Consider the following 27,608-nt stretch of genomic DNA (forward strand, 5'->3'; position numbering starts at 1 on the left):
GATCTTCCTACATGTCTTGCGGAATTGGCAGCCGATCGTGAGGATTTTTTGGCTATGTTGCGTGAGAATTTACTGCGTGCTCAACAACGAATCAAGTCGCAAGCAGATAAACATCGTCAAGATCGAGAGTTTGCAGTGAGTGAGGAGGTTTTACTCAAGTTACAGCCCTATGCACAATCATCCTTGGTCAATCTTCCATGCCGCAAGTTAGGTCTCAAATATTTTGGGCAATTCAGAGTTACTGCACGGCTGGGTGTTGCTGCTTATCGTCTGGATTTGCCCGATACAAGTCCGATTCATCCTGTGTTTCACGTTTCGCAACTAAAACCCTTCACTGCCAACTACTGTGTAAGAAACCGGACAACTTTGAAGAATAGAAGCGTCTGAATCAATCTCTCCCTTGTGATGTGTTTCTCTCCCCTTTCTCTGCAATCTCTTTCTGTTCGTCCCTTTCTCTCTCAAATTCCTGTGAGATCCTCCTTGGGTCCTCAAAACCATGGACGGCTTCCTGTAGTCCTCTTCCAATGCATTGATGCTTAAATGAGGTGTTTAAGTTCATTAAAAATCTTAGCAACTAATCTTTCAATGATAGGTGTTTAGATTTTGTAGCTAAGTTTCTCTTATTTAATTGTTTAACACTCAAACTCTTTCATGCATTGGTTAGTAGCCATTCTGTGCTTTTAACAATGCGACTCTATTTTTGATAATGAATGAAATGCCATGGATGGCTTCCCTTAGAAAAGATAAGACACGGGCTTCGACAATGATGCATACCATTTAGACAAAAAACCAAAAAAAAAAGCGTCGACAGCAGGATTCGAACCTGCGCAGGCAAAGCCCAACAGATTTCGAGTCTGTCTCCTTAACCACTCGGACATATCGACTACTTTGTCTCTTTCATTTCTCTTTCCTTAATAACTTAGACGATTACAACTAGTGAAAACCTAATTTTTTTTCCCACTTAAATTCGGCCTTCGTCCCCCCCTCGTTTGTCTAGAAAACCTCCGCGACAGCTGACCTGCGCCGCCGCCGCCATGGACGCCGCCACCGGAAGGTAAGAAATCCTTTGCGGCAATCCTCATATTCCAGCGTACGACCTGGACCACCCTCATGCCGTTCCCCACCTTGTCCACGCAGCCGCCTCCGCGCCTTCGAGAGCTGGATGCGGGAGCACGGCGTCGTCTGCAGCGACGCGCTCCGCCTCGACGCCAGCGAGGCCGGCGGCGTCTACGTGCGCGCGCTCGCCGCGCTCCGGGAGGGCGACGTCGTTGCCACCATCCCGCGCCGCGCGTGCCTGACGCCGCGCACGTCCGGGGCCGCGGCGGCCATCAAGGACGCGCAGCTCGGTGGCACGCTCGCTCTCGCCGTCGCCGTCATGTACGAGCGCGCGCGGGGCGCCGATTCTCCGTGGTACGACTACCTCCGCCTGATCCCGGACTGCGAGCCCGTGCCGCTCGTCTGGCCCGAGGACGAGGCCGCGCGCCTTCTCGCCGGCACCGAGCTCGATAAGGTGAAACCTTCTCCTGTAGTAAGTCGCGGTGCTTATGTATCTAGCCTGTGATTGATGTTGCAATGCAGTAAATTCTGTGAATTTTGCGTTTAGGGAGTGGATTCCTCTATGATATAGGAGTACTATCTTGCACTAGTTTGGTTGGTTTGAGTTGCCTGAAACTGTGGCTTTGTTTGCTCAAATTATTTGTACCGTGAGCTAATTGGACAGTGTTTAATGATGTATTCCACCATACTGTGAAATCTTACCAACCAAATTTATCATACCATGTTTCATATCGATCTTGTCCAAGCATAGAGATTTCTCTAAAAACGGCAAATTTCTAGGCAGACAGTGAAGCAAGACAGGGAATTCCTTTGTGAGGATTGGAAAGAATGTATCGAGCCACTCATTTCTTCTGGAGAATTGGGGGTCAAGCCAGATGATCTTAGCCTGGAGAAATATTTTGCGGCTAAAAGTCTTCTTTCATCAAGGTCCTTCCGTATAGATAAATATCATGGTTCTGGAATGGTTCCCCTGGCTGACCTGTAAGCTACAATCTACCTATGTAATTTATTCATTTTACCTGCTAATGTTGCAAATGCTGCATTAGTTACATAGTAGTGGTGTGAATATTAACATGGATATGTGCCCTTCACTGTATTTGCTTCAGTTTTAATCACAAGACTGATGGCGAACATGTTCACTTCACTAAGTCAGACGCCTCAGACTCTGATGAGGAAGAAGATGGTGATAATCAAAGCAATACAGACTCAGATGAAGAAGGTGACGATGATCAAAACAATGTAGAATTAGTTGAAGAAGAAGATGGCGATGATCAAAGCAATGCTTCTGCTGATGAACAGTCAACTGTTGAAAATTCCACCGCCAATCCTTCAGGTTATTTTCATTGACATGCACATTATAACTTGTAAAAACTTGTAATTGATTGATGAAGAATTTTGCTAATGATTATTTTTGTACTTAGGTGAAGGATATAACGATGAAGATTTGGAAATGATTATTGTGAGAGAAGCCAATCCAGGGGATGAGGTAGTGCACAGCTGCTAACTTGCCATTGATTTTGCGGTCAAGTGATTGATTTATTTTGTTGTTTTGGGTCTCCATTAGGTTCGTGTATCAATGCAATCACTGTTCTCTGTTGCAATGGAACAATACCATACTAATAATGCAACTTCTTTTCTTCTCTCTTTGGACTCTAGGTTTATAATACATATGGTACCATGGGAAATGCTGCTTTGCTTCATCGGTATGGTTTTACAGAACTCGACAACCCATACGACATTGTCAACATCGACTTGACACTGGTTACTAAGTGGTGCTCGTCCAAGTACTCCCATCGATATGCAAAAGCAAGGGTATCACTATGGCATAAGCTGGGCTATTCAGGCTGCACCAGCGAAGATGCCGAGTACTTTGAGATCTCATACGATGGAGAGCCCCAGCTTGAATTTGTGATCCTCCTTTACATTATCTTCTTGGAGCCTGAAGTTTATGACAAGTTGGTCTGCATAGCTGAGGATCTGGTTGGCGATGATGACCAGGACGATGAGCAGGATACCATTGACAGTTTTGCTAAGGTTGTCAAAGTAACAAGACCCGCCAAAAACGGGGTCGAAAAACTGCCTGATGTGAAGAAGCTACTGCAGAGTGAGAGCATTGGCTCTGCACTTGCATCCATTGCTGACACCCGGGAGAGCCTCTATGGTTCCAGCACTCTAAAAGATGACGAGGAGAAGCTCAGAACATGCTCTCCCGTCGGTGAAAGGAACCTTTACCATTCCCTGGTGCTGCGGGTGAGCGAGAGGAAGATACTTGGCAGATTGAGGAAACATGCGTCTAGTTGGTTTAAGACCAAGAAGAGGAAGCATATCTAGTGTTCAAATTTTCTGGTCAGCAAGCAGCTGTAACTCTTTTGCCTTGTGAAATGGGTGGATATGTTAGATTCTGAAATGATAGGGCCAGTTGAATTTACATCTGGCATTTGTTACTCTTCCTGTAATGGTGTGACTTAGCTCATTTTCATTTCTCCCCTTCTGAAGTTCAGATCATTTGAAGATGCACCCTCGGAGTTTAAGTAGTTGAGACATGCCAGTTTGTGATGCTATGATTACCTTCATTTAAGCGTATGTTCATTCGATTCTTTTTAGTGGCTTTGTTATGTTATTGCTTACACAAACTCACGAGTCCGAGAACATGACCAGCGAACCAGACAGTGGCTACTACAAAGGCCACCACAACATACTTTGGACAGGCCCATCCATTAATAAATAAGACAAGAAGAAGAAGAATAAGAGTTTGTTTTGCACGCAACTATACAATTATAAAAAGGTGTTACCCTCCCAGCATCAGTTAACCCAATTTTTTCACGCCCGCAGTAACCAAAGCCTAGCTTGGCTCTTAATAGCCCCTAAAATAATTGGCGGCGGTATTGATTTGTGATGGAAGATACGAGCATTCCTCTTATTTCCAATAGTCCAACAAATGTTTTGCTTCCCTCCGGTGTTGCCGCCGGTCCACCTTGTCTCGGGTGGCCCTAGAGCCATAGAGGCATGGTGGATCCCGGCCTTCACTGGGGGAGGGACCTTGCTCCATTTTTAGGTGTTTTTATGAGTTCGTTTAAGGTTTTGTGTCCCAGTCAAGAAGATGAGGCGATGACGGCTCCCTGGATATGAAATAAGGTTCTCCCCGCCTAGCCCCAGTTTCGGTGATGCGTCTAGCATCGTCGAAGGGCGCGTGGAGGTGTGTTCGCGGTAGATCTCGCAATATTCGTCGGTGCTGGTCTCCGGTGGATCTGCTTGGATCCATTCTTTGTTCGTGCGTCAACATGTAGGATACATTTGATCTATACTTCTCTTCATTGGCGGCGGTTGCTTTTCTGGCGCGCTTGCGACGATGAATCCCGACTATCCACTACAACAAGTTCGTCCTGGCTTAAGTGAGGGGAGGAGCGATGACGGCGGCACGCTTTCGGCTTGCTCCAGTGCTTTTAGTCGTCGCTAGATGGTCTAAAGACATGGATGTAAATTTTGTTATTTTTGTGTTTTTTAGAGCATCTACAACCACCGTCACCCAATTTGACCCTCTATACGCCTGCAGACCTAATTTATCGCGTTCCACATCCACATCCCTCATATGTCATATCCCAAAACCATAAAAAAAACATGCAAATGTTGTTCCTGCGTAGATCAACATAGAACATAGCAATCTGGCATAGATAAACATAGTCTGATACGAAAGTGCCACCCTAGTTCATCACTTATAACACTACTAAAAGGCAACTAAAACCGGGAAGGGGAGATTTCACCACATCCTCCATGACGAATGCTTCCCCTTGGGGGTCTAGGTGGATGGACACGGCGTAGGCGTCGGCGGCTCCGGGCGCGTCGTTGTCGTCGTCGCAGCCCGAAGCAGAGGAGGACAAGATGATGATGCCTCCCATGCGTTGGGCAGCACAGTTCTGCTCCTCCTGAAGTCGTGTGGCTCTCTCCGCCGTCATCGCCCGTTGCACCACCAACCGCTCTGACTCCTCCAGTGGCACGCGAAGCGCCTTCTGGCAACGATGGCGGGCGTCTGTCTCCGACCCTGTTCAAGAATTCATCCGATTAACCAGTTAACTTGCCGATTAATCCCTACTCATAGGGTCATCGAGTAGCCTATAAACCCATAAATCGTCCGATTAATTGATTAAATGGCCGATTAACTTGCCGATTAGCCGATTAATCCCCTACTCACTAGCCAACCGAGCAACTACCAGTTAACGATTTCCTCAACAATAGTCTTCGTGGAAGTGTACAAGCGGCGGATGCCGGTGCAGAGGGCCTCCTCGTCGTCGCTGGTAGCCCCCTCCGCCACCTGCTTCTTTGCAAGGTGGTACGCATGGCCAACAGACTCCGCTATGGTTCAGCCGACAACATCACCTAGCGAACCCCGGAGGGTCAGGTGCGGGTGGTGCTGGGTGGCGCTTGGCAGGGGCCGACAGGGACCGCGTCGGTCAACCGCGAGCCGTGGAGCTGCAACTTCCCACTTGTCCCGCCGCCGACGCCCTGGTCCAGCCGCGACCAACAGAGGGCAATGCGGAGCGCTAGCTCCTCCTTGTCAGGCTCCGACAAGCCATCAGAATCCGCAGCGGCCTTCAGCCAGTCCATAGGTCAGATTCATCGTCAGACATGGCGGGCGGGGAGACGAAGTGAATTTGGAGAGAAGCGGATAGGTCAATTGAGTATGGACTGAGTTTGATTAGGGTTTGCTTGTCGGTCGTCTGATATTTGTGGGGGCTGGAGTGGGGTCGTCGTGACACGCCTGGGCCGCCCATATTTGGGTTGGATATGAGGGGTACTGGTCAGCCCGGATGTTTGAGGGTGGTTTGAGGCGCCCGACTGGATCTGTTTTTTCTGACCGGTCAGTGACCGGATCGTCCTCCCGGTCGTTTGAGGTGGCTGGCTGTAGATGCTCTTATATTGCCATAGCATCATGAATAGATTGAAAGTCTTTCTAAAAAAAGGTAGTCCAACAAATGAGCATGGAAAAGATGCCACCGCCTTTCTATTTGAAATGTTTTTGCTGCACCACCAATCTTTACGCGAGCGATGCGCATCCACGTCGAAGTGTCAATGGCATGGAGGCCAAACCAATCCACTCACTTGATACAGACTACAGAGGGCGGAAGAAATAACATCCACGTCCGACGTGGCAACGCGGAACACGAGCATGACTAAAAAAGAGGCGAACAACTGCGAGCTCGCGGCCTGTATATTAAGAATTTAACAGCATCTTCAACAGGCGCGCAACACACGACACGCTAAAATCTAGTTTGCAGCGCGAACATCAGGTTTGACATGGCGTGGAGCGTTGGCTCCAGCAGCCGCGCTAAAATACAGCGCGCGCAGCTCCAGCAGTGCACTAAAATGCAGCGCGCGCGAGCAGCCGGCATCTACAATTGTTTCATTTTACACAACACATTCATCACACAAAACAAAGACATGGCATATAATTTTTAAATCACAAACATCATTCACAACCAAGTTTAAATGAATAGCTCAATTTATTACAACTCATCAAATAAATAGTATTTTGAGAAATACAACAAATAGTTCAACAATACAACATCAAACACACAAATCATGATGATCTTCGGCGGCCATTCCAAGTCCACCACTCCTCAATGAGATCCTTCTTGAGTTCATTATGCGCTGCCGGACGTCGAATGGCATGATAGGAGGCAACAAAACGGGCCACCCTTTCAGCCCTCCTCCGCACTCGCACGGGATGTCCCAAGAGCTCATATTAACAGTAGTCTATATCTTGGCCACACTCATTCTCGATGATCATGTTGTGCATGATCACACAAGCATGCATTATGTACCAAAGCATCTTCTGATCCCAAAATCTAGTCGGTCCTCTCACAATAGCAAATTGGGCTTGCAAAATCCCAAAAGCTCTCTCCACATCTTTTTTAGCCACCGCGTGAGCATTTTGGAAATCAAGATATTTCTTACCTTTTGGTTTTTTCAATGACTTCACCAAGGTTGCCACTTTGGGTAGATGCCATCCGCAAGATAGTAGCCATGGTTGTATGTATGACCATTAGCTACAAACTGCACCGGTGGCAGTTCACCATTTGCAACCTTACTTATCAGTGGTGACCGATTGACAACGTTGATGTCATTCAAACATCCATGATTCCAAAAAAAGCATGCCAAATCCAAGTCTCGTGATCGGCCACCGCTTCAAGGATTATAGTGGAACCCTTTTTTTGTCCGTGGAATTGTCCATGTCGTGCCTTTATACAATTGTTCCAACTCCAATGCATGCAATCTATTGAGCCAAGCATACCTGGGAACCCGTGAACTTTGTTCATCTCCAATAGCCTTGAGACATCTTCAACATTGGAAGTTCTCAAGTACTCCGGGCCAAACACTTACACAATTCCTACTGCGAAGCGCTTGACACACATGATGGCTTGGTTCTCACCCATGGCCAAGTGGTCATCAACTAGATCAGCCGGAATACCGTATGCCAACATACGCAAAGCGGCTGTCACCTTCTGAAAGGTGCTATGCCCGAGCTCTCCGGCGGCATCCCTCCTCTGCGGAAAAAACCGATCATGGCTCGCTAGTTTCTCTGCAATGCGCCTGAACAACTCGGTGCTCATCCTAAACCGGTGACAAAAGTACGACTCGGGGTATTTGGGATTCTCCACAAAATAGTGCCTCATCAATCTGTTGTGGGCATCAATCCTATCCCTCCAAATTTTCTGCCGACCCATAACCGAACCACCCTGCTTCGGTTTTCTATTGATGTGCATAGCTAGGATCATTGCAAGATCCTCCTCCTCTTCCATATCAAATTCTTCTTCAGAAGAGTCATAGCCCGAACTCATCTAAAATGTTCAAAACTAGGCTATAAACAACATGCACCAAATTTCATGCAAAAATGTGGAAGTTGGAAACAATACATACCTTGCGGGCCTTTTGTTGAACACCCTGCGCCGCCGAAGCGGCGATGGGCGGCCGGGCGCTGTTCATTGGAGACTGCCGCGCGCGACGTGCGGCGCTGACTAGAGAGAGAGGGACGAATCCGCGGCCGCGCGGGAAGAGACCGGGGAAGCGCCGGAACAATTGCTGAAAAAATGGGGTGGCGCGGGGCGAAGGGGGCAGCGCGGCTGGATGGGTAGGTGGAGTTGCGAGTGAGGGCTCGAGATTCCAGCGCGCGGGAGTGGACGCAGCAAATAAGTGGCACGCCGTGGCATTTTCGCCCGTGCGCTGAATTACATATGCCGTGCGCACGATTTTTGCGCGTTCGCTGGAGCGCCGGGAACGGTAGCACACGTGCTAAAACCACTACTTTTTTTGCACGACGTGTTTATAGCGCGCCTGTTGGAGATGCTCTAAGCGATCAAAGTCACTGCTGGTGACCGGGCAGAGCCGAAGCCGCCGGGCCCGGAGGAGCGACATCGCCCGCCGACAGCCATGGACACCTTCTTCTTGTCGCACGGCTCGCCCTTGCTGTCCATCGACGAGACGATCCCGGCGCAGAGCTTCTTCAAGTCGTGGCTGCCAGCGGCCGTCGTGGTCCCGGAGCTGCGGCGCTCCATCCTGGTGGTGTCGGCGCACTGGGAGACGGACGCCCCGGACATCCGCGTCATCCGCAGCAACAACGACACCATCTACGACTGGCTGAAGAGTGGTAGCCCTTTGTGTCGTTTGTCATGGTAGCCGAGAGTGTAGGTGGTGGAGCCGTGGTCGAGGTAACCGTGCGAAGAATGTCGTGGTCGATCTCGAGTCGGGGTAACCGGTGTCGAGGAAGTCGTCGTGGAGCCGCGGGCGCAAAAAGGCACCGAGTTAGTCTGGGCGTAGTGGTGTCGAAGTAGTGGTGCACGGAAAGGAAATGTTGTTGACAACGCGTCGCTGCGGGTTTGCCAAGCCCGGGGACACATCGTAGACGAAGGCACACACCGGTGTTGCCAGCATCGGGCATGCGTAGATGGACGAAGACGAAGTTGACGAAGCGTCGCACTAGGCTTGCTAGGCCCGGGGACACGTCATGGACGAAGGCACGCGGCGGTGTTGCCAGCACCGGGCATGCGGAGACTAGGACCTACACGAGTTGTACGCCATGTCGAAGAAGTCGGAGAGACCAGCAGAGAAGAACTCGACGACGATTGCGGTGTCCATCGGTGCGGGGCCGATGTCGCTAACCGTGGTCGGAGTAGACGAAGTGGTCGAGGTAGATGATGGCGACGCTGGCAACGGGCTGGTGCTGGACGAAGATGAAGGGAGTTGGACGGGCGGCGGCTACGAGGGTAACAGTGGCGGCGGCCGAAGAAGAGCGATGGCTGCGGCCTGACGGCGGTAGCGGCAGCTATGTTAGGAGCGCGGCGGCGATGCTCGAAGGAGGCGAAGAACTCAATATCATGACGAAGACCGACGCGGACAGTGGCGTTCCCGCGCCAAGGAAGGCGGCACGACGCATACCACGTGAGGTCAACGCGCAGGGACGATGGAGTGGACCGCGGGCCGCAGCGCTACGGCCTGAAGGGGTGACGCAGCGACGGCGGGCAGGTCGGGGCGACGGCGGGAAGACCTCGGGGCGGTGGTAGGGACTGCGGCTGCGGCACGACAGTCCGAAGGGGCGGCGCGGCGAAGGAGTGCGGGTTCGTGCAACCGCAGGGGCGGCCTCGAGACGGCAGCGTGGATCGCGTGCCACGCTCGCTACGGCCCCACAGGGCGACGCAGCGGCGGCGTGAGGGTCGGTGCAGCCACGGGGATGACCCGGAGCGGACGGCCTCGGGGCGGCGGTGGACCGCGGGCCGCAGCACTACGGCCCAAAGGGGCGACGCAGCGGTGACGCGGGCCGGTGCAACCGGGAGAAGAACCACGGGGCGGCGGCACTGTGGCCTAATGGTGCGACACAGCGGCAGCCCGTTGCTCAACCAGTAGAGGGGTGCGCTGAACTCGGGACAGTCTTCACGGGGCTTACAGAGGCGCGCGCAACCGACATGCCAGGTCAGTCGCACGGCGTAGATGAGGCGGATCGCGGCGGCGGGCGACGCCGCTCGGTGGAGACGGAGTGGTGGCGGAGTCCGAGATGAAGCCGATGATGACGGACGGCGTGGGACGACGTGCGAACGAGCGTGTAAGCACTGGCACCCGGGCCACCAAAGCACCGCCGGCGCCCGGGCAGCGAGGCCCGAGTGACCAACGGAGCAGCAGTGCCCGAGCTCAAGGCAGCCGATGGCCCTGACGCAGCCGGCCCGACGTAGCCGAGGACGAGGCCAGCGAGGTAGACCGATGGGCCGCCGTGCAGACGCGACGGAGGCGGGTGGCGTGGATCGATTGGCGGGCCGACGTGCGAGCGGCGGCTATGATTGGCCGCCACATGGCGTGAGGCCGCCGAGTGTAGGTGATGCAGGTGTCCCAATCGGAGCACGATGGTGACGGCCGGCGCAGGGCGACGGGCGGGCCGGCGCGCGGACGACGGCCTTGAGGGCTGCCTGTCGCGCGAGGCCGCCGGGTCGGTGAAGTAGCCGGTCGGTCGTCCCGGTGTCGGAGTAGAGGCGCGGGGTGTCGACGTAGGCGGCGGGCGACGCAAACCGATCAAGCATAGATCGGAAAACCAAAAAGAAGAAAACGCCGATTAAAACGACCGGCGAGAGAGCAAAAAAATCTGGAGCAAGGGCTTGGGAAAAAGACTCTCTTGTGCAGCCGGCCAACACGGTCGGCAGACGAACTCTAGGTACGGGAGGCGCGGCGCCCGGCAGCGGTCATGGAGGCCGATCGCCCCAGGGGCGGCGTGCGGGTGCGGAAACGGCGGCGGCTAGGGTTTAGAACCCGGAGATTGATACCATGTTAGAAGGGAGATAGGAATTTGGTGGAATAGTTCGTTGTTTTGCTTGAGCCTCGTGGGCATATATATATATATATATATATATATATATATATATATATATATATATATATATATGTGTGTGTGTGTGTGTGTACAATTATCTACTTGGAGTACAAGACAAGACAGAACAAATCCTAATCTATCTCATCTTTCCTAATAAACATTATACTCAGCAAACGAATATACTGTTTAACCATCCAGCTAAAGTATCCTGCGCCCGGAGCTCCTAATCTGGCCAAGAGAACCAAAGAGCTAGTGGAGTAGGCTGGGTTCAGGCCGGTGAGAGAGGACCACAGCCGCGGGCTCGACCATGGCGCATGGGTGCCCTTGATGTTCAATGTTCATGTACCCGAAGGCTGACATCCCGGTGTGCCAGCTCTCCGTGCAGACCCATCGCAACGGCACCTACCACTACAACCCGGGCAAGGTGCTGGCTCCCCTCAGGGGCGAAGGCGTCCTCGTCCTCGGCTCCGGCAGTGCGACGCACAACCTCGGCAAGATGGGGCGCGACGACGAACTGGTGCTGCAGTGGGCCTCCGACTTCGACACTTGGCTCAGGGACCCGCTTCTCGTCGGGAGGTAATGCTGAGCTGGTGACCACGGCCATGATGGACCTCCACAGCGATCGCCTCGTGATCGTGACAATCCTTCTCCTTCTTTGCTTGTCATGGCCGCCAGGTACAACGACGTGAACCACTACGAGGAGAGGCCAAATTTTGTGTTTTGACCCTTTTCACGTCTAAAATCGAGATCTGACCCCGTTATGGAAAAATTTCGAGATTTGACCCTTTTGCTACCGCCGGAGACCCCGGCGGTAAATGTGTGCAGGCTACCGCCGCTCCTCGTGGCGGTAGGTTCCCTGATGCCGTCTGGCCGTTAACGACCGTGTACACGTGGCAAAGGACCTACTGCCTCCGTCTATGGCGGTAGGCTGTTGCAACCTACTGCCGGGCTCTCCGGCGGTAGCTTCCTGGATAAGGTTTTGAAGGAGGGGGTTGTGCTGCTCCCCCACCCACTCATTCACCCCATTCTTCTTTCGAGCTCTCACTCTCTCCCCCTCTTCTCCCCCACCAAATCACCCACTAGATCTCCCTCCATTGCTTGAGATTTGGCCGGTGGATCAAGGCCATTTGCATCACCCAAGGTACCTCCCCCATCCCCGCTTCATTTGGTTGGTTCAAATCATGCATTTTGATCATTTTGTTGGAATCACTAGTTCATGGTTTTGTTGTGGTGAAATCAATGTATATGATGCATTTAGGGTAATGTTTGTGCTTTGACAATGTATTTTGTCACTAGCATTGTTTGGATAGTAAGAAAAATCATTTAGGCTTTTGTTAGGGTTAATGACATGGTTAGGGTTAAGGTTGTGTTTATGGTTATGCTTAAGTAAATGCCTATATGACGAACGTTATGGTTATAGTTTAATTAGGGTTTTGTTAGAGTAGGTACCTCTTGAATTATAGCTCGATCTACTCCTAGGGTTCTAGTTTTTTGTCAAGAGACGGTCCTGATTTTTGCCTTGGATGACTGTTATAGTAATCCCTCGACTTGTAGGATGGGATCGATCATCTTTGTTGAGACTTTCGCGAAGGCGGCGGCGAAGCGTGAACGTGCAGTCATTGAGGAAAAGATGGACTTGTGGGTCAAAGCCATTGATGCATTGAATGCGGCTTGTAGAGATTTTTCAAAGTAATATGTGTCGAAGTGCGACGATGCCAGAGTTAAGTTATACCATGATAAATAGAAAAACATAAGCAACCTCAAGAATGAAGAGAAAAATCATAGACGCGCTCTTGCAGGGCAAATTGCATTCTATGGAACAAGGGATGAAGTGAATGAGATGGACTTTAACAAGCCTGGCCAGATCATTGATTGGCTAGTTAGGCAACCATCGTTGGCGATACTTAGTCGGGCAGCTCGTTGGGCTTGGGTCCGTGAAAGAAATGATGTCATTTGTTGCAACCCCGGGCCGTACGACAAAGATGTCTTGTTGATGGATTAGTAGAAGGGGTTGAAACAAATGATGTTGTAGTGTCATTTGGATTGTAATGGCATGTACCCTTATCATTTATGCAACCTATGTCATTTGAACCAGTTAGAACATTATGTAACCTAGGTCATTATAAATAAGTTATGCTTTGTGTTTGTATTGTATCATTTGATTTGAGTTATGGTTTGTTCCATTTCATGTAGCATGGAAAACATGACCCCGGAGCAGTTGAAGAAAGTATATGAGAAGTGTTGTGGCATTGCATCTAAGAGTTTGGCAGCAGCGTCTGAGAAGATTGTACCAGAGCGACAACTTGCTATCATGAGGGAGCTTGAAGCATGGTTCAAGAGCAATGGTGAGGAGTTTGCTGCCATGATGGATTTCAACAAGTATCCATTCATGGAGGAACCTTCTGATCTTAAGGAGAGAAAAGTTTTATGTAGGCTTGTGAAAGAAAAACAGAAGATACTAACTGAGCTGCATGAGAAGGAATATGCTTGCAGACATTCTGTGGCAATGGAGATCTTTTTCTCTATGAACATAGAAGAATTCTGCGAGCTGGACTTGAGAAAACCCGAACAGGTCATTGGATGGGCAATCAGACAAGGCAAGTCAGAGATTCCGGAACGCCGTGCTCGATGGGCCTGGTTTGGCGAAACGAAAGGTGTGTTGGAGAATTGGGTGGGATCGTCGGATTATTAACTGAAGCCTAATCCTGATCATGACGCACAAATTGAACGTCTTATGCGTTTTAGATCTTTCTTTCCAGAGTAGAAAATGTATGCTCGCGCTTGAGCTTTGTAGTTTGAACTTATGTCATTCGAATCGCTAGAAGGGGGACATGGACATGGATCAGTTATGTATGTCTTTGCTACTTGATCATTTCTAGTTTGAACTTATGTCATTCGAATCGTTAGAACAGGGACATGAATCGTTAAAAAAGTGTCATTTGTGGATGTAATGAACGATGCTCAGTTATTAATGTCTTTGCTACTCGATCATTTGTGGATGCTTAGTTCATAGAAAGTTGTAAGAAATGGAAAGGCAAAGGGCTAAAAAATAACATAGATCAGCACCTACTGCCATAGTCTCGGGCGGTAGGGTGCCCAACCCTACCGCAAAATCAGTAGCCTACTTGGTCATAGAAAAATGGCCAACCCTATCGCCATAGGCACCAGCGGTACGTTGACCAACCCTACCAAAAAAATAGTGGTCGGCTTGGTCACAGAAAAATGGCTGCTAGGATGGCCAACCCTACCGCCATGATCCTTGGCAGTAGGAGCCTACCGCCAAGCCTGCTGGCGGTAGGATGGCCAACCCTACCGGTGAACGGGGGACCGTTTCGGTCACAGAAAAATGGCTGCTAGGATGGCCAACGCTACCGCCATGATCCCTGGCGGTAGGAGCCTACCGCCTAGGCTGCTGGCGGTAGGATGGCCAACCCTACCGCAGAACATGGGACCGTTTCGGTCACAGAACATTTCTCCATCCTACCGCCATATCCTCCAGTGGTAAGGTTTCATATCCTACCGCCATGAGGGTTGGCGGTAGGGTGCTCTGTTTTTCTCTGTTTGCCCTGTTTTTCTTCTTCATCACTTCAAGACAAATCAAGTCACAACAACAACAAAACAAACATAGTTCATGATATAGTTTCATCAAATTGAAGATGTAGTTCATGACAGGTTTCGCAAATAAAGTACATAGTTCATTATAGGTATCACAAATCAAAGACATAGTTCATCACATGTTTCTCGAATCGAAGGCATAGTTCATGACTATTTTTTTGAAACGAAGGCCTTATTGGGTCACACGAGGCCATTTTCCTTTTTTGTCGCGTGCCTCATCCTCCTCTTGGGCTTCACGAGCCCTTGCAAGCTTTCTTGCTCTCTCCTCTTGACGAGCAATCTTCTCCTTGCGTGCCCTCTCCTCTTCACACTTCTTGTGCTCCATCCTCTCCTTTTCACGACGCTCTTCATCCAAGCCTCTCTGAAATGCTTCTTCAAACAACCGCTGCCTCCTTAGACAATCTCGATGTTGATCTTTCTTAACATCTTCTAGCACATCTTGATCTATCCATGTGAAGTACTTACAAAGTGGAGGCGGCGACTAGGTACGAATAAAGAAGAAATGTGGTGTCATTAGTAAGATAGATTCAAAGGTTGACGACATGTTTGAACTTGAACAACTTACCGGCAGTACATCATAGGCGTGAGCTTGACGAGGACGATCATAGGCATAGTTGGGACAAACAAAATATCTTCTTCCTTCCGTCCATGATTTCTTGCGGTCGGTGGATACCTTAACTTTGCAAACATCTCCACACCAACATGATGGAGTTCTCATATCTTTGTCCTTCACCTTATCCAACTCGGCGTCTGTCCACTTGTCCGGCATATCCTCGTGGTTAGCACACAGTGGCCTCGTCATGGAACCGGAAGAAGCCATGCCTATAAAGACAAATTTGGTAGTTAATAAAGTAAAATAACATGTATGTATGCAAAAAAACAAAAAAACAAGTCCAAATAAAAAGTACCATTCACCTTATTTCAACCATATGGGTTAAGCAAGATGTCAATAGGCCTTCCTCTATCAACCCTTCTCGTCCTAGGAGCACGACCACCGGTACCCGACCGTCCCCCACGCCCTCTCATACTGTCTCCTTGTCCACTACCGCCAAGATTCGTCCGTCCTCCACGCACACCACTCCTGCCTCCTCGTCCACCACCACCCCTACCTCCTCGTGTGCCATCGGTACCTCCTCTTCGAGCACCACTTTGACTAGGATCCGGAGTGTTGGCATCGGTCCGTGGCTTTTTGGTGCATTTCCTAACATTGTGTCCCGGCTCGTCACATTTACCACAACTGTTGATGTCCGGTGCCTCCATGAAATGGCCGCTACCAAATTGTTTCATTCTGGTGTATCCAGCTAGGTCATCCATGTCACCCCTAAACCTCTTCTTTCTTCTTCTTCCCTTTGTAGGCACCATGAGTTCGGGGTCGGGGACGATGTGTGGCCCATGATACTCAGGCCACTGTGACTGATCTAGGAAGGGATGAAACCTAGGAGCCCATGTCAACCTCGTTCGTTCCAATGTGAACTCATGCAACCGCAAGGTGGTACCATCGGATACTTTCAAGTTTCTAAACCTTGAGGCGGTCATCACATGCGAGCAGGGCCAATGATACTTGTGAGGTCTGTCGCACTGACACCACCGGGTCTTGAGGCGCACCTAATATGCTACTCCACCATATGTCATGTCGTCCCTTGTTGTGCCACCCGGCTCATCGACTTGGTAGATTTGTTCTTTTTCATTGAAACTAATGATTTGTTGACGCCAAGACTTGCGTGCTTGATGCTTCAACCAATCCTCAAATTTTGAAGGGAAATTCCTTTTTCTCACTATCCATTTGGCCGTCTCTTCGGAATGCCTCAGAAAATACTCATTGAGCTTGAAGAAGGTATATTTCACTATTGTAGTGACCGACAAAGAACGGACACCCTTGAGCACATTGTTGAAGCATTCCACCATGTTACTTGTCATGTCTCCGTATCGGAAACCTCCTTCGTCGTAAGCACGTGACCATTTATGCTTCTCCGGAAAATTCCTTGTCAAGAATTCTCTCCCTCCTTTGTTCTTCTCCAACGCCTTGAATAGATTATCATAGCGGCTTTGGAATGTGTCGGTGTTGAATGCCACACAAACATGGGTAAGATCTTTGCAAAACTCCTTACTCTTGCATGCACGGTAAAAGTTTGCCATGAAATGCATCATGCACCAACGGTGTTGGAGCTTTGGATAGCCTAGAATGTCAACTTATATTGCTTTGAGAATCCCATGATGGTGATCCGATATGATGCGCACCTCTCTTTTGGGGCCAATCACCTTCGTCCTCACATGATCCATGAACCACTGCCAATTATCATCGAGCTCGGAAGGCACCAACGCAAATGCCACCGGTAACACATTGTCATTGGACGAGTGGGCCATTGCTACCATCAACGTGCCCTTGTACTTTCCGGTCAAGAACGTGCCATCAATTGACAACACGGGGCGGCAATGCCTAAATGCATCGATGCATTGCCCAAAGCTCCAAAAAGCTCGATGAAACACTCCCTCGATTGACTCGACCCTATGGCGCATGCCTGGATTCCGATGAGCAATGGCTCCCAACATTCTCGGGAGAATGTTGTACGCGGCGACAAAATCACCATGCAACATCCTTATAGCGTTTGCCTTCGCCATCCACGCCTTTCCATACTTGACCAGGTACCTGAATCTTTCGAAGACCGAACTCATGAGGAACTTCACCTTCACGGTTGGATCATGGGATATCTCATTCAACAATTTATAGCCTAGATACTTGGACGTGAGTTGGCGGTGTGCCTTGCTTCGGTCTGCTTTCTCCGGCGGTATGCACTTGTGGGTGGCCACACAACTCTTCAACTCCCATTGCCCGGTTTCCTTGATCTTTCTTCCATGGACCTTCCATGGGCAACCTTCTTTGTCACATTTGATTGTGTAGCGCAATTTTTTGTTGGAATGACCAACAACGAACGGCCTATGGTTCCGAATGGCATAGTCACTCAACCATATCTTGAACTCTTGTAAACAACCAAACTTGATCCCTTTCTTCAAATGAGCATTCTCGTCCTCACTCAGTGGCCTTGGATCACCCATCCTCGGGCAATGCGATGGTTCGATCAAGCCCAACCTCATGCCACCATCAACAACGGCCTTGTCGGCAAGGCTAAGATCATGAAACAAAGAGGGTCCTCTTTCCTTGCCATTGACCTTCTTGTAAATTTGATTTTCTTGCGGCGTGAATCCATCCTCATCCAATTCTTCCGGTGGACCCTCATCATCCGACTCATACCTACACATACGGCTATAAGGGAGGTTCCGGTCCATGTCTTGTTGATGCACAATGACATCCAAGTCACCAATGGGATTGTAATTAATCTCTTCTTCTTCCGCATACACATCATCTTGAGCAATAGCATCTCCATAAACATGAGCAATGGCATCTTCACAACATGAACATTTGCATGTTCATCCACATGAGAAACGGCCTCATCTCCAACATGATCATCACCTAGAAGAACTATGGCTCTAGCATTGATGTCCTCTTCATTTGGTTGGCTACTTGGTGGTTGGCTAGCCGCATTGTGGTCATACACCATGACAGCATCATGTATTGGGGAGGACACATTCCGGTTCAAGTCAAGTAGTGGTCGAGGAACTTCAACCTTTACTTGTCTTGTGGCAAATAACTCAAGTAACTTGTCTTGTGATCCCTCAACTTTCTCCTTATAAACGTCCCAATGCAATTGAGAGGTGATGGGCATACTCTTTAATCGGGATCTTACTCCCACTTCCACATCATACCATCCAATAAGCTTCACACCATCACTTGGATTAATCCAATTGAGGACGTTTCTCACTTTCACGATAATATCATCATAGCTCGGGCTTGTGTCAAAAACCATGGCCTCCTCCCATTCATCGGCATTTCCATCCATGAAAGCTGCCTTGTCCAAATAATGCACATTCACTAGTTTATCCATCTAAAACAATGGAACAAAATTGAGTCATCCATGGACCGGTCATTTCATATGGATGAACTATCTAAAATATAAGATTTTGAATCTAACAACTAGTGTACCTTAATCATAGCACTAACCCTAACCCTAACCCCAACCTAACTAAACCCCTAACCCTAACTCTTAAGCTACCTTGCCACAACAAAGAGTGACACATATTACTTAGATCAACCATAAATGTGCCATAAATGCACAATAAATGCTAAACTAGAAGAAGAACTAGGGGGTTGCAAAACTAGTTGATTCCAACAAAACTAGATGATTTGAACCAACTAAATGAAGGGGGGATGGGGGAGGTACCTTGGTGATGCAAATGGCCTTGATCCACGGGACAAATCCCAAGCAATGGAGGTGGATCTAGTGGGTGCTTGGGTGGGGGAGAAAAGGGGGAGGGAGTGTGAGCTAGGGGAGGAAGAAGATGAGTGGAGTGGGTGGGTGATGAGTAGACCCCACCGAACCTTATCTCTAGGACCCTACCGCCAAAGACCTCGGTGGTAGGGTGTTCTAGCCTACCGCCGAGGTGTGCGGCGGTAGGTCCCTTTGCCACGTCAGACACCCTTAATGGCCAAATGGCCGTCAAAGCAACCTACCGCCAGGGAGGACGGCGGTAGCCTGTACACATATATCGCCAGGGAGGACGGCGGTAGCCAAAAGGGTCAAATGTCGAAAAAAATTCAAACTAGGGTTAGATCCTGATTTTAGATGTGAAAAGGGTCAAAACACGAAATTTTGCCACGAGGAGAAGGCGCCGCACGCCAAGACGGCGCACCCGTCGCCGGAGCATTTCTACCCGCTGCTCGTCGCGCTCGGCGCCGCCGAGGACGAGCCCAAGGTGGAGCTCATCCACCCAGGCCCGGCCCGGATGGGGGGGGGGAGCAGGGGGCGGCCGCCCCGGGCCCCCGAAATTGAGGGGCCCCCATGTACGTGGGCGCTCTCTGTATCCGGCCCATGAGAAAAAATGATTCTGGGCTAATTTTGATCTGGGCAAGTAAATCAGCGATTAGCTAAATTGGTGGAACTTCCGTTTCCCTCGCGCAGGTCCGTGCATGACGACATCAGCGATTGACCTAGCGACATATCCCCTAAAGCCGGGGGCGATCCAGCCGCCGGCACAGCCTACTCTCGCAGAGACCTCCCCCGATGATTTCTTGTCCAATGGCGGATCCAGTAGTTTCATGTTCATCGCCATGGACAGGAGTAACAACACCACCGGCCCTGGCAGGAAGTTTTAAACTACAGAGATCAGGTTAGCATCTTCCTGATGCATCATCCAACAGAGCTAAGCTAGATTGATATGTGACTACTTGGTGTTAGAATTATTAGATCTAGTGAATTAGCGGAGAAGAGTAGGACGTAGTTTTCCTTCTGACTATTTTTAATGCAATCCTTCGGATTAATTAATCTGGTTGTGTTGAGATCGGTGAAAGATGAGGGAAGAGGATTTCTAGAATTCATGGTGAAAGATCGTGGATGTCGCCTAGAGGGGGGGGGGTGAATAGGCGTTTTAAAATAATTATGGTTTAGGCTTGAACAAATGCGGAATAAACCTAGCGGTAAATTTGTCAAGAACAAAACCTAAAACAACTAGGCTCACCTATGTGCACCAACAACTTATGCTAAGCAATATAAGCAACTATGTGATAGCAAGATATATGACAAAGAACAATATGGCTATCACAAAGTAAAGTGCATAAGTAAAGGGCTCGGGTAAGAGATAACCGAGGCACGCGGAGACGATGATGTATCCCGAAGTTCACACCCTTGCGGATGCTAATCTCCGTTTGGAGCGGTGTGGAGGCACAATGCTCCCCAAGAAGCCACTAGGGCCACCGTAATCTCCTCATGCCCTCACACAATGCAAGATGTCGTGATTCCACTAAGGGACCCTTGAGGGCGGTCACGGAACCCGTACAAATGGCGACCCTTGGGGGCGGTCACCGAACCCATACACTTTGGCAACCCTTGGGGGCGGTCACCGGTACCCGTCAAATTGCTCGGGGCGATCTCCACAACCTAATTGGAGACCCCGACGCTTGCCCGGAGCTTTACACCACAATGATTGAGCTCCAAACACCACCAACCGTCTAGGGCACCAAGGCACCCAAGAGGAACAAGCTCTAGGGTACCCAAACACCCAAGAGTAATAAGCTTCTCAAACTTCACTTCCATGTATCACCGTGGAGAACTCAAACCGATGCACCAAATGCAATGGCAAGGGCACACGGAGTGCCCGAGTCCTTCTCTCCCAAATCCCACCAAAGCAACTAATGCTAGGGAGGAAAATGAGAGGAAGAACGAAAGAAGAACATGAAGAACTCCAAGATCTAGATCCAAGGGGTTCCCCTCACTTAGAGGAGAAAGTGATTGGTGGAAACGTGGATCTAGATCTCCTCTCTCTTTTCCCTCAAGAACTAGCAAGAATCCATGGAGGGATTGAGAGTTAGAAAGCTCGAAGAAGGTCAACAATGGGGGAAGAACACGAGCTCAAAGGATTAGGTTCATTGGGGAAGAAGTCCCCCTTTTATAGGACCTCCCGAATCCAACCGTTATGTGCTCAGGTCGTGCACAAGCGGTACTACCGCTTGGAGGAGCGGTACTACCGCTTAGCACGGTCAAAACAGCCCAATCGAGAGAGAAAACACGAGTTTTTGGTCCGGGGCGGTACTACCGCTTAGGAGCCACGGTAGTACTGCTCTGGAGCGGTACTACCGCTCAGGAGCCGCAGTAGTACCGCTCTAGTCGCGGTAGTACCGCTGCAGCCTTTACCAAAACAGCCACAACTTTTGCAAAACGGACTCCGAATTCAACGAAACCAAGTTTGTTGGAAAGCTAACGACATGGGCTAACACAATATTGGTAGAAATATCAAGAATAAGCAAATGAGAAAAGTCCCATAAGAAAATGGTGAGAACCCTTCATCGGATAAGACCGGTAAAACCTCCAACACCAAAAACATCATAGAAGACGCATGCGAACTCTGTTTTCGATGAACTCAAGCTTGTCATCAAGATGACCATAAGCTCTAAGACTCACAAAGATAACCAAACAAGAACCAAGAAACATGATGCAAGGATGCAATGGTTTGAGCTCTCTACTAACGATAAGATCAAGCTACCAACTTGAGAGCCCCCCTTGATAGTACGGCAAACGATCATATAACTCGGTCTCCCAACTACCACCACAAGACCGGTAAAATAGAAAACCTATCAAGGGAAAACCTTTGCCTTGCACATGGTCCACTTGAGCTAGATGAAGACGATCTTGACTCCCTCAAGTTGGACCACCTTTCTTGATTGCGTTGGCTCGATGAAGACTAGATGATTGCTCCCCCATAGTTCACTATGGGTGAGCCACTCTTCGGCACATCTTCACAAGTCCATTGAACCACAATGGATGACAAGATTCAAGAACTTGATCTCTTCGTGATGCTCCACTTGAACTTGCACACGGCAATCTTGATGACGATCACCACTTGATGTCATCCTTTCCATGGGTTGTATGATATCTTCCTCTTGACGCAAGCCCATGGATACGTACCTAACCCCACATACAACTCTCACATAGACCATGGGTTAGTACATAAAGTGCAATGGACAATGCTTACCATACCATGGGATCACTTGATCCCTCTCGGTACATCTTCTACGCTTTGTGAGTTGATCAACTTGATTCACTCTTGACTTAGTCTTGATCAACCTTGAATCTTTGCAACTCTCTTCATTTGGATGATGTCTTGAAGGTAAACATGAATGATCACACAACCTTCTTCTTCAAGACATGCTTGCAATAAGCTCAACACTTATATGACCAATCTTTGGATAATTCCTTAATAGCACCTTGGTCATCACAAACTCTCATTGAAACCAACAAATGGACTCCAAGAAAAGCCTATGGGCAAACCCTTCAAATATAACTCAAGGCAACCATTAGTCCATAGAGATTGTCATCAATTACCAAAACCACACATGGGGGCACCACATGTCCTTTCACATGGGATAATAATAATAGGCAAGCTAAAATTAATCGGAGAATTCATGGTCGATTCAGTATGATTAGGTAGCAACATTAAAAATATATTTTTTAGAGTTGCAAATTATGAAGCTATTCTACCTGCGTGCCACCAAGAGCATTCAAATTACTTTTTGTTTGCCAAACTGAAATATACAATGCATGAAACTTCCCTGTCAAAGTCTAGCAAAAGTGAGAAATAATTATTATAATAATATATAATTAGAACCTGGAACTAGGTCGACCTGCTCGTTTTGCACACCATGATAAAAACAACAACAATTTATGTTTAAAATTTATCTAAACATGCACATAATGATTATAATTTTGGATATATAAAGGGCCCTTGGTTGTATTTTCGCCCCGGGCCCCTAAAATCTCAGGACTGGCCCTGCATCCACCATAGCTGGGCCGAAGCCAACATGCCATACGCCTCGTACCGTTTCACCACAAAGGACTAGGACTGACGGCCGTGATCGAGCTTTGCCACACTGGTACGTCCACCCTATGTTGCATTTGGAAATTGGAATGCAAGGTGTTCCAGCTTGAAAAAAATTCCACCCTAGGCTTAGGTAGCAGTTGGTTTGTAATTAGAGAGACCCGGTAAAGAAGAATGAATGTTGCTACACTGGCCGACGTGAGAACAAACGTTTGACTCTAGAGTGAAGCGAGCACGAGCTCAGGTCGGTGGTGTGAGGATGTGCTAGAGGTCGTGATAGCGGAGTCAGTGCTGGAGTGCTACTCAACATGCCCTAAGTCGGTGATGCTTGAGATGAAAACCGTTGTCTGCCTAATGTATTAAATAGAAGACCTGGACTCGTGAAATCTTGAACCACATATGTTTTTTTTTCGGCACTGATTTGGCGATGTAAGATTTCTTTCCTGATAAAGTATGTGGGACCTCGAAAGATTTCTTAGAAGAAAGATACCCTACGCCCTCGATGAACAGGGGTCTCGCACCGAACTCATTTTCATTGAAAACGAAAGCAAGCATACAAGGTTCAACATAGTCAAAGACATAGGCAGCAAGCCAGCTCCATATGTCTGTTGTAAATGGTAAAGTAAAAATTAAGGATAGCTACATGTTCAACATATAGCTATCTTGGCATCCACTGTCACACAACTGAACAACAAGATGGCTCTTCATTCTAGTTTATTATTCGGATTATGTCAAACGTAACTTACTCTACACAGTATCCTGGTTTTGTACATTTATCTTTGAAGCCACATGAGCATTTGGGGCAGGTAACAAACATGTCATTGTAAAACGCTGAGAGGGATAAACAGCAAGTAGGAGACCTTAGAGTGCAAAACTGTGAGTAGGTACAAGTCATAGTCCATGTCACTGCAAAATAAAACAAACAGTCAGATATGCATGATAGTTACTGAGATATTATTTCCATGCATCAAGAAATTAGACAATGGCTTACTATGGGCTTGAGTTTTCCTACTTCTATCTAATGTAGTGAACTTTGTAGGTTCATCTAAGTTGATTGCAGGTCCACAAGTATACCCGGGAGAGTGAAATTCACAAGCAATTCCAAGGTCTTGGTTGTGGTCCCTGATTAACCAACCGAAACTTCAAAGGAGGCCACATCACTAGCAGGGTCCTGTGCTAGTGAGCTGGGGACTCCTCCTTTGCAACAGTTGGCACTCTGCCTATTGGAAGGTGCCCCAGGAAGCAGGTCGATTATCTCCGGGTTCAGCTTGCAATTGTGAGGGAAAATGTCTTTGAATTTGGAGCAATCGCCTTGCTCTGTAGCCTATCCACCTTGCACATACCAGATTACCTCCTTCTACACCAGATTACCACCTTGCACAATGAACATTAATAGAGTAACATATAAAATTTCAACAATATATGTGGTATATCATGAAAAATAAAAAGGTATAATCAATAAAAAAACATAATTTTAGTTGGCAAATAAAGTCTCAATACACCATATATATGTGATTATATGATGCAAATAAGATTATAATGTACTCAATTATAAATAACTATTGCATAAATACAATGTGGGGAGGTGAGCCGGAGGGGGGGCATATGCCCCCTATCCATGCTGGTTTTTGGTTCAGCAAATCCATTTTTTTATAATTTATTTGGGTTATGTCAAATGTAACTTACTCTACACAGGTTCCTGGTTTTGTAATGCTATCTTGGCAGCCACATGAGCATTTGGGGCAGGTAACAAGCGTATCGTTGTACAACATGCTGAGAGATAAACAACACGTTGGATACCTCAGAGCGTGAAACTGTGAGTAGGTACAAGTCACAGTCCATGTCACTGTAAAATAAAATAAACAATCAGATATGAATGCTAGTTACTGAGATATTCTTTCCATGCAAAAAGAAATTAGACAATGGCTTACTGTGGGCTTGAGATTTCCTCCTTCCATCTGGTGTAGTGAACTTTGTAGGTTCATCTAACTTGGTTACGGGTCCACAGGTATACCCTGGACCAGGGGCCTTCAGAGTGAAATTCACAGGCAATTCCAGGGCAAGGTTGTCAGAATCGCGATTCTGTTATACGATTCTACGACTTTACGATCCAAACTAACCCCTCTGATTCTACGATTTTACTTCATAGAATCTACGTTTCTACGATCCTGATAGTGAAGATTCTATGATTTGCGATCCTATCATCGGAGCTTCGATCCGATTCAAAATCACGATTCTAACAACCTTGTTCCAGGGTCTTGGTTGTGGTCCCTGATCAACCAACTGAAACATCAAAGGAGGCCACAACATTAGCAAGGTCTTGTGCCAGTGAGCTAAGGACTCCTCCTTCGCAGCAGTTGGCCCTCTTCCTATTGGGAGGTGCCCCGAGAAGCAGGTCGACTATCTCCGGGTTCACCTTGCAGCTGTGAGGGATAATCTCTTTGAATTTGGATCAATCGCCTCGCTCTGTAGCCTGTCCACCTTGCACATACCAGATTACCTCCTTCTTTGACCACACCCACCCAAGCTTCCATCCCGGTGGCTGAATGTGGTGGTACTGCTGAAAGTTGAATAGTGAAACCTCAGCCTGGAGAAATTACATCATGTCAGCATTTGGAAAGTAGAGTAAGTGGGAAGAGATTAAACATTTATTGCACTGGCCGTTGAACTCGAAATATAGCTGGTTGATGGATAGTTCAAACAACGGAAAGGTACAGTCTCATACCTGAGTAGTCATTGTTTGCTGGTAATTTCATTATTGTAATTTCCCTGACTACTGCAAGAGATACATATGCCCAATGTTTTTTTTCTCTTCCTTTAAAAATTGTATCCTGAACATTCTACAGGGTGAAAATAAAATTTTCTTTCCTATTGTGGTGAAAAGCCTATGAAATGGTTGTTTATTTTCTAACTTATGTGGCTATTTGCTTCATGTTAGTTAAATGTGTAATTAAATTCTTATCTAAAATGGATGAGCAGAACTAGATCAGTGATAAGATTTATAGAAGGATTATTGTAACCACTTGGAGAGGAAAATATTTGCTTATGTATATTTCATAATGTGGAATTGTAGAGACATTCTTGTTGTTCAATAAGTGATTCATCCATACCAAATAGTCATCTGGAACCCAGCTCCTCACATCCCATCTGAAAGGATCGATATGGTTGACTAGAGGGGGGGTGAATAGGCAACTAACAATTTTTAGCTTTTCTTTAACAAATTAAACTTTGCATCAAAGTAGGTTGTCTAGATATGCAACTAGGTGAACAACCTATATGATGCAACAACAACAAGTGCACGAGCAAGTAAGGGAAACAACACAAGTAAACTTGCAAAAGTAAAGGCGCGAGATAACCAAGAGTGGAGCCGGTGGAGAAGAGGATGTGTTACCGAAGTTCCTTCCTTTTGAGGGGAAGTACGTCTCCGTTAGAGCAGTGTGGAGGCACAATGCTCCCCAAGAAGCCACTAGGGCCACCGTATTCTCCTCACGCCCTCACACAATGCGAGATGCCGTGATTCCACTATTGGTGCCCTTGAAGGCGGCGACCGAACCTTTACACACAAGGTTGGGGCAATCTCCACAACAATTGGAGGCTCCCAACAACACCACGAAGCTTCACCACAATGGAGTATGGCTTCGAGGTGACCTCAACCATCTAGGGTGCTCAAACACCCAAGAGTAACAAGATCCGCTAGGGATAAGTGGGGGAATCAAATCTCTCTTGGTGGAAATGTAGATCGGGGCCTTGTCACCCAATCCCGAGCAAATCAACAAGTTTGATTGGCTAGGGAGAGAGATCGGGCGAAAATGGAGCTTGAAGCAACAATGGAGCTTAGGGATGGAAGAGGTGGTCAACTAGAGGTAGGAGACACCCCTTTTATACTCGTGGAAGAAATCCAACCGTTATCCACTTAGATCAGCCTGCGACATGCGGTACTACCGCTCCAGGGGCGCGGTACTACCGCAAGGCCACGCGGTACTACCGCGGAGGACCACGGTACTTCCGCGGCAGCAGCATAGGCCGGGACTAGCCTAACTGAGTGCAGTACTACCGCTCGCGCGGTACTACTGCTCCCCCTTGCGGTACTATTGCAATGCAGGTAAGCCAAGGCCTACGAAGAGCGCGGATGAAATAAAATACATCCGTGCCTACTTCCGCTGAAAAAGAAACAGTGCAAAAACCCGACGTGGTACTACCACGCACGAGGTGCGGTACTACCATTGAGGCGCAGATGTAAAAAATTACATACGCACCTACTACCGCGGCGCAACGGTACTAGGTAAGAGGGCCACGGTACTATGGCTCCAGGGGAGCGGTACTACCGTGGCCTCCAGCGGTACTACCGCACATGTCGTGCGGTACTACCGTGTGGGCGCGGATGTAAAAAATTACATCCGCTCCAACTACTGTACCGGAGCAGCACTAGGCCTGGGAGTTACGGTACTAAGGCTCCAGAGGAGCGGTACTACCGTGACCACCAGCGGTACTACCACAGGTGCTTGCGGTACTACCGCTCCATAGAGTAGTACTACCGCAAGTACAGCAGTAGCCGTCTGATGATGCACAACTAGGATAACGGAAAGACGCTCCAAAGTGCAAGGAAAGGTAGGACATGTGTGCGTGTTGATTCCACCCAAACCTTTCCGACGCGGACCCCCTCTTA

General features: G+C 48.4%; 1 protein-coding gene, 1 non-coding gene and 1 pseudogene across 2 annotated transcripts; 2 read left to right on the forward strand and 1 right to left on the reverse strand.

The window, feature by feature from the left end:
• Positions 1 to 802: 802 nt before the first annotated feature.
• On the reverse strand, positions 803 to 884 carry TRNAS-CGA (transfer RNA serine (anticodon CGA)). Its single transcript has one exon. It is a non-coding gene; the product is annotated as a tRNA-Ser (tRNA).
• A 63-nt stretch (positions 885 to 947) lies between these two features.
• Positions 948 to 3,658, forward strand: LOC123071834 (ribosomal lysine N-methyltransferase 3). The gene is made up of 6 exons (XM_044495414.1): positions 948 to 1,054; positions 1,138 to 1,510; positions 1,841 to 2,037; positions 2,163 to 2,389; positions 2,478 to 2,542; positions 2,713 to 3,658. The coding sequence occupies exons 1-6, from the start codon at positions 1,035 to 1,037 to the stop codon at positions 3,385 to 3,387; spliced, it is 1,557 nt and encodes a 518-aa protein (XP_044351349.1). The 5' UTR covers positions 948 to 1,034; the 3' UTR covers positions 3,388 to 3,658.
• A 4,823-nt stretch (positions 3,659 to 8,481) lies between these two features.
• LOC123066105 (extradiol ring-cleavage dioxygenase-like) lies at positions 8,482 to 22,964 on the forward strand (annotated as a pseudogene).
• The last annotated feature ends 4,644 nt before the right edge of the window (positions 22,965 to 27,608 follow it).

Source organism: Triticum aestivum, chromosome 3B, assembly GCF_018294505.1.
Source record: "Triticum aestivum cultivar Chinese Spring chromosome 3B, IWGSC CS RefSeq v2.1, whole genome shotgun sequence".
NCBI lineage: Eukaryota > Viridiplantae > Streptophyta > Magnoliopsida > Poales > Poaceae > Triticum > Triticum aestivum.

Excerpts from the sequence above, each read along its gene's own strand:
- LOC123071834 (XM_044495414.1), top strand. The coding sequence starts at position 1,035 with ATGGACGCCGCCACCGGAAG. Across the intron at positions 1,055-1,137 it reads ATGGACGCCGCCACCGGAAG|CCGCCTCCGCGCCTTCGAGA; the intron begins GTAAGAAATCCT and ends TTGTCCACGCAG. Across the intron at positions 1,511-1,840 it reads CCGGCACCGAGCTCGATAAG|ACAGTGAAGCAAGACAGGGA; the intron begins GTGAAACCTTCT and ends ATTTCTAGGCAG.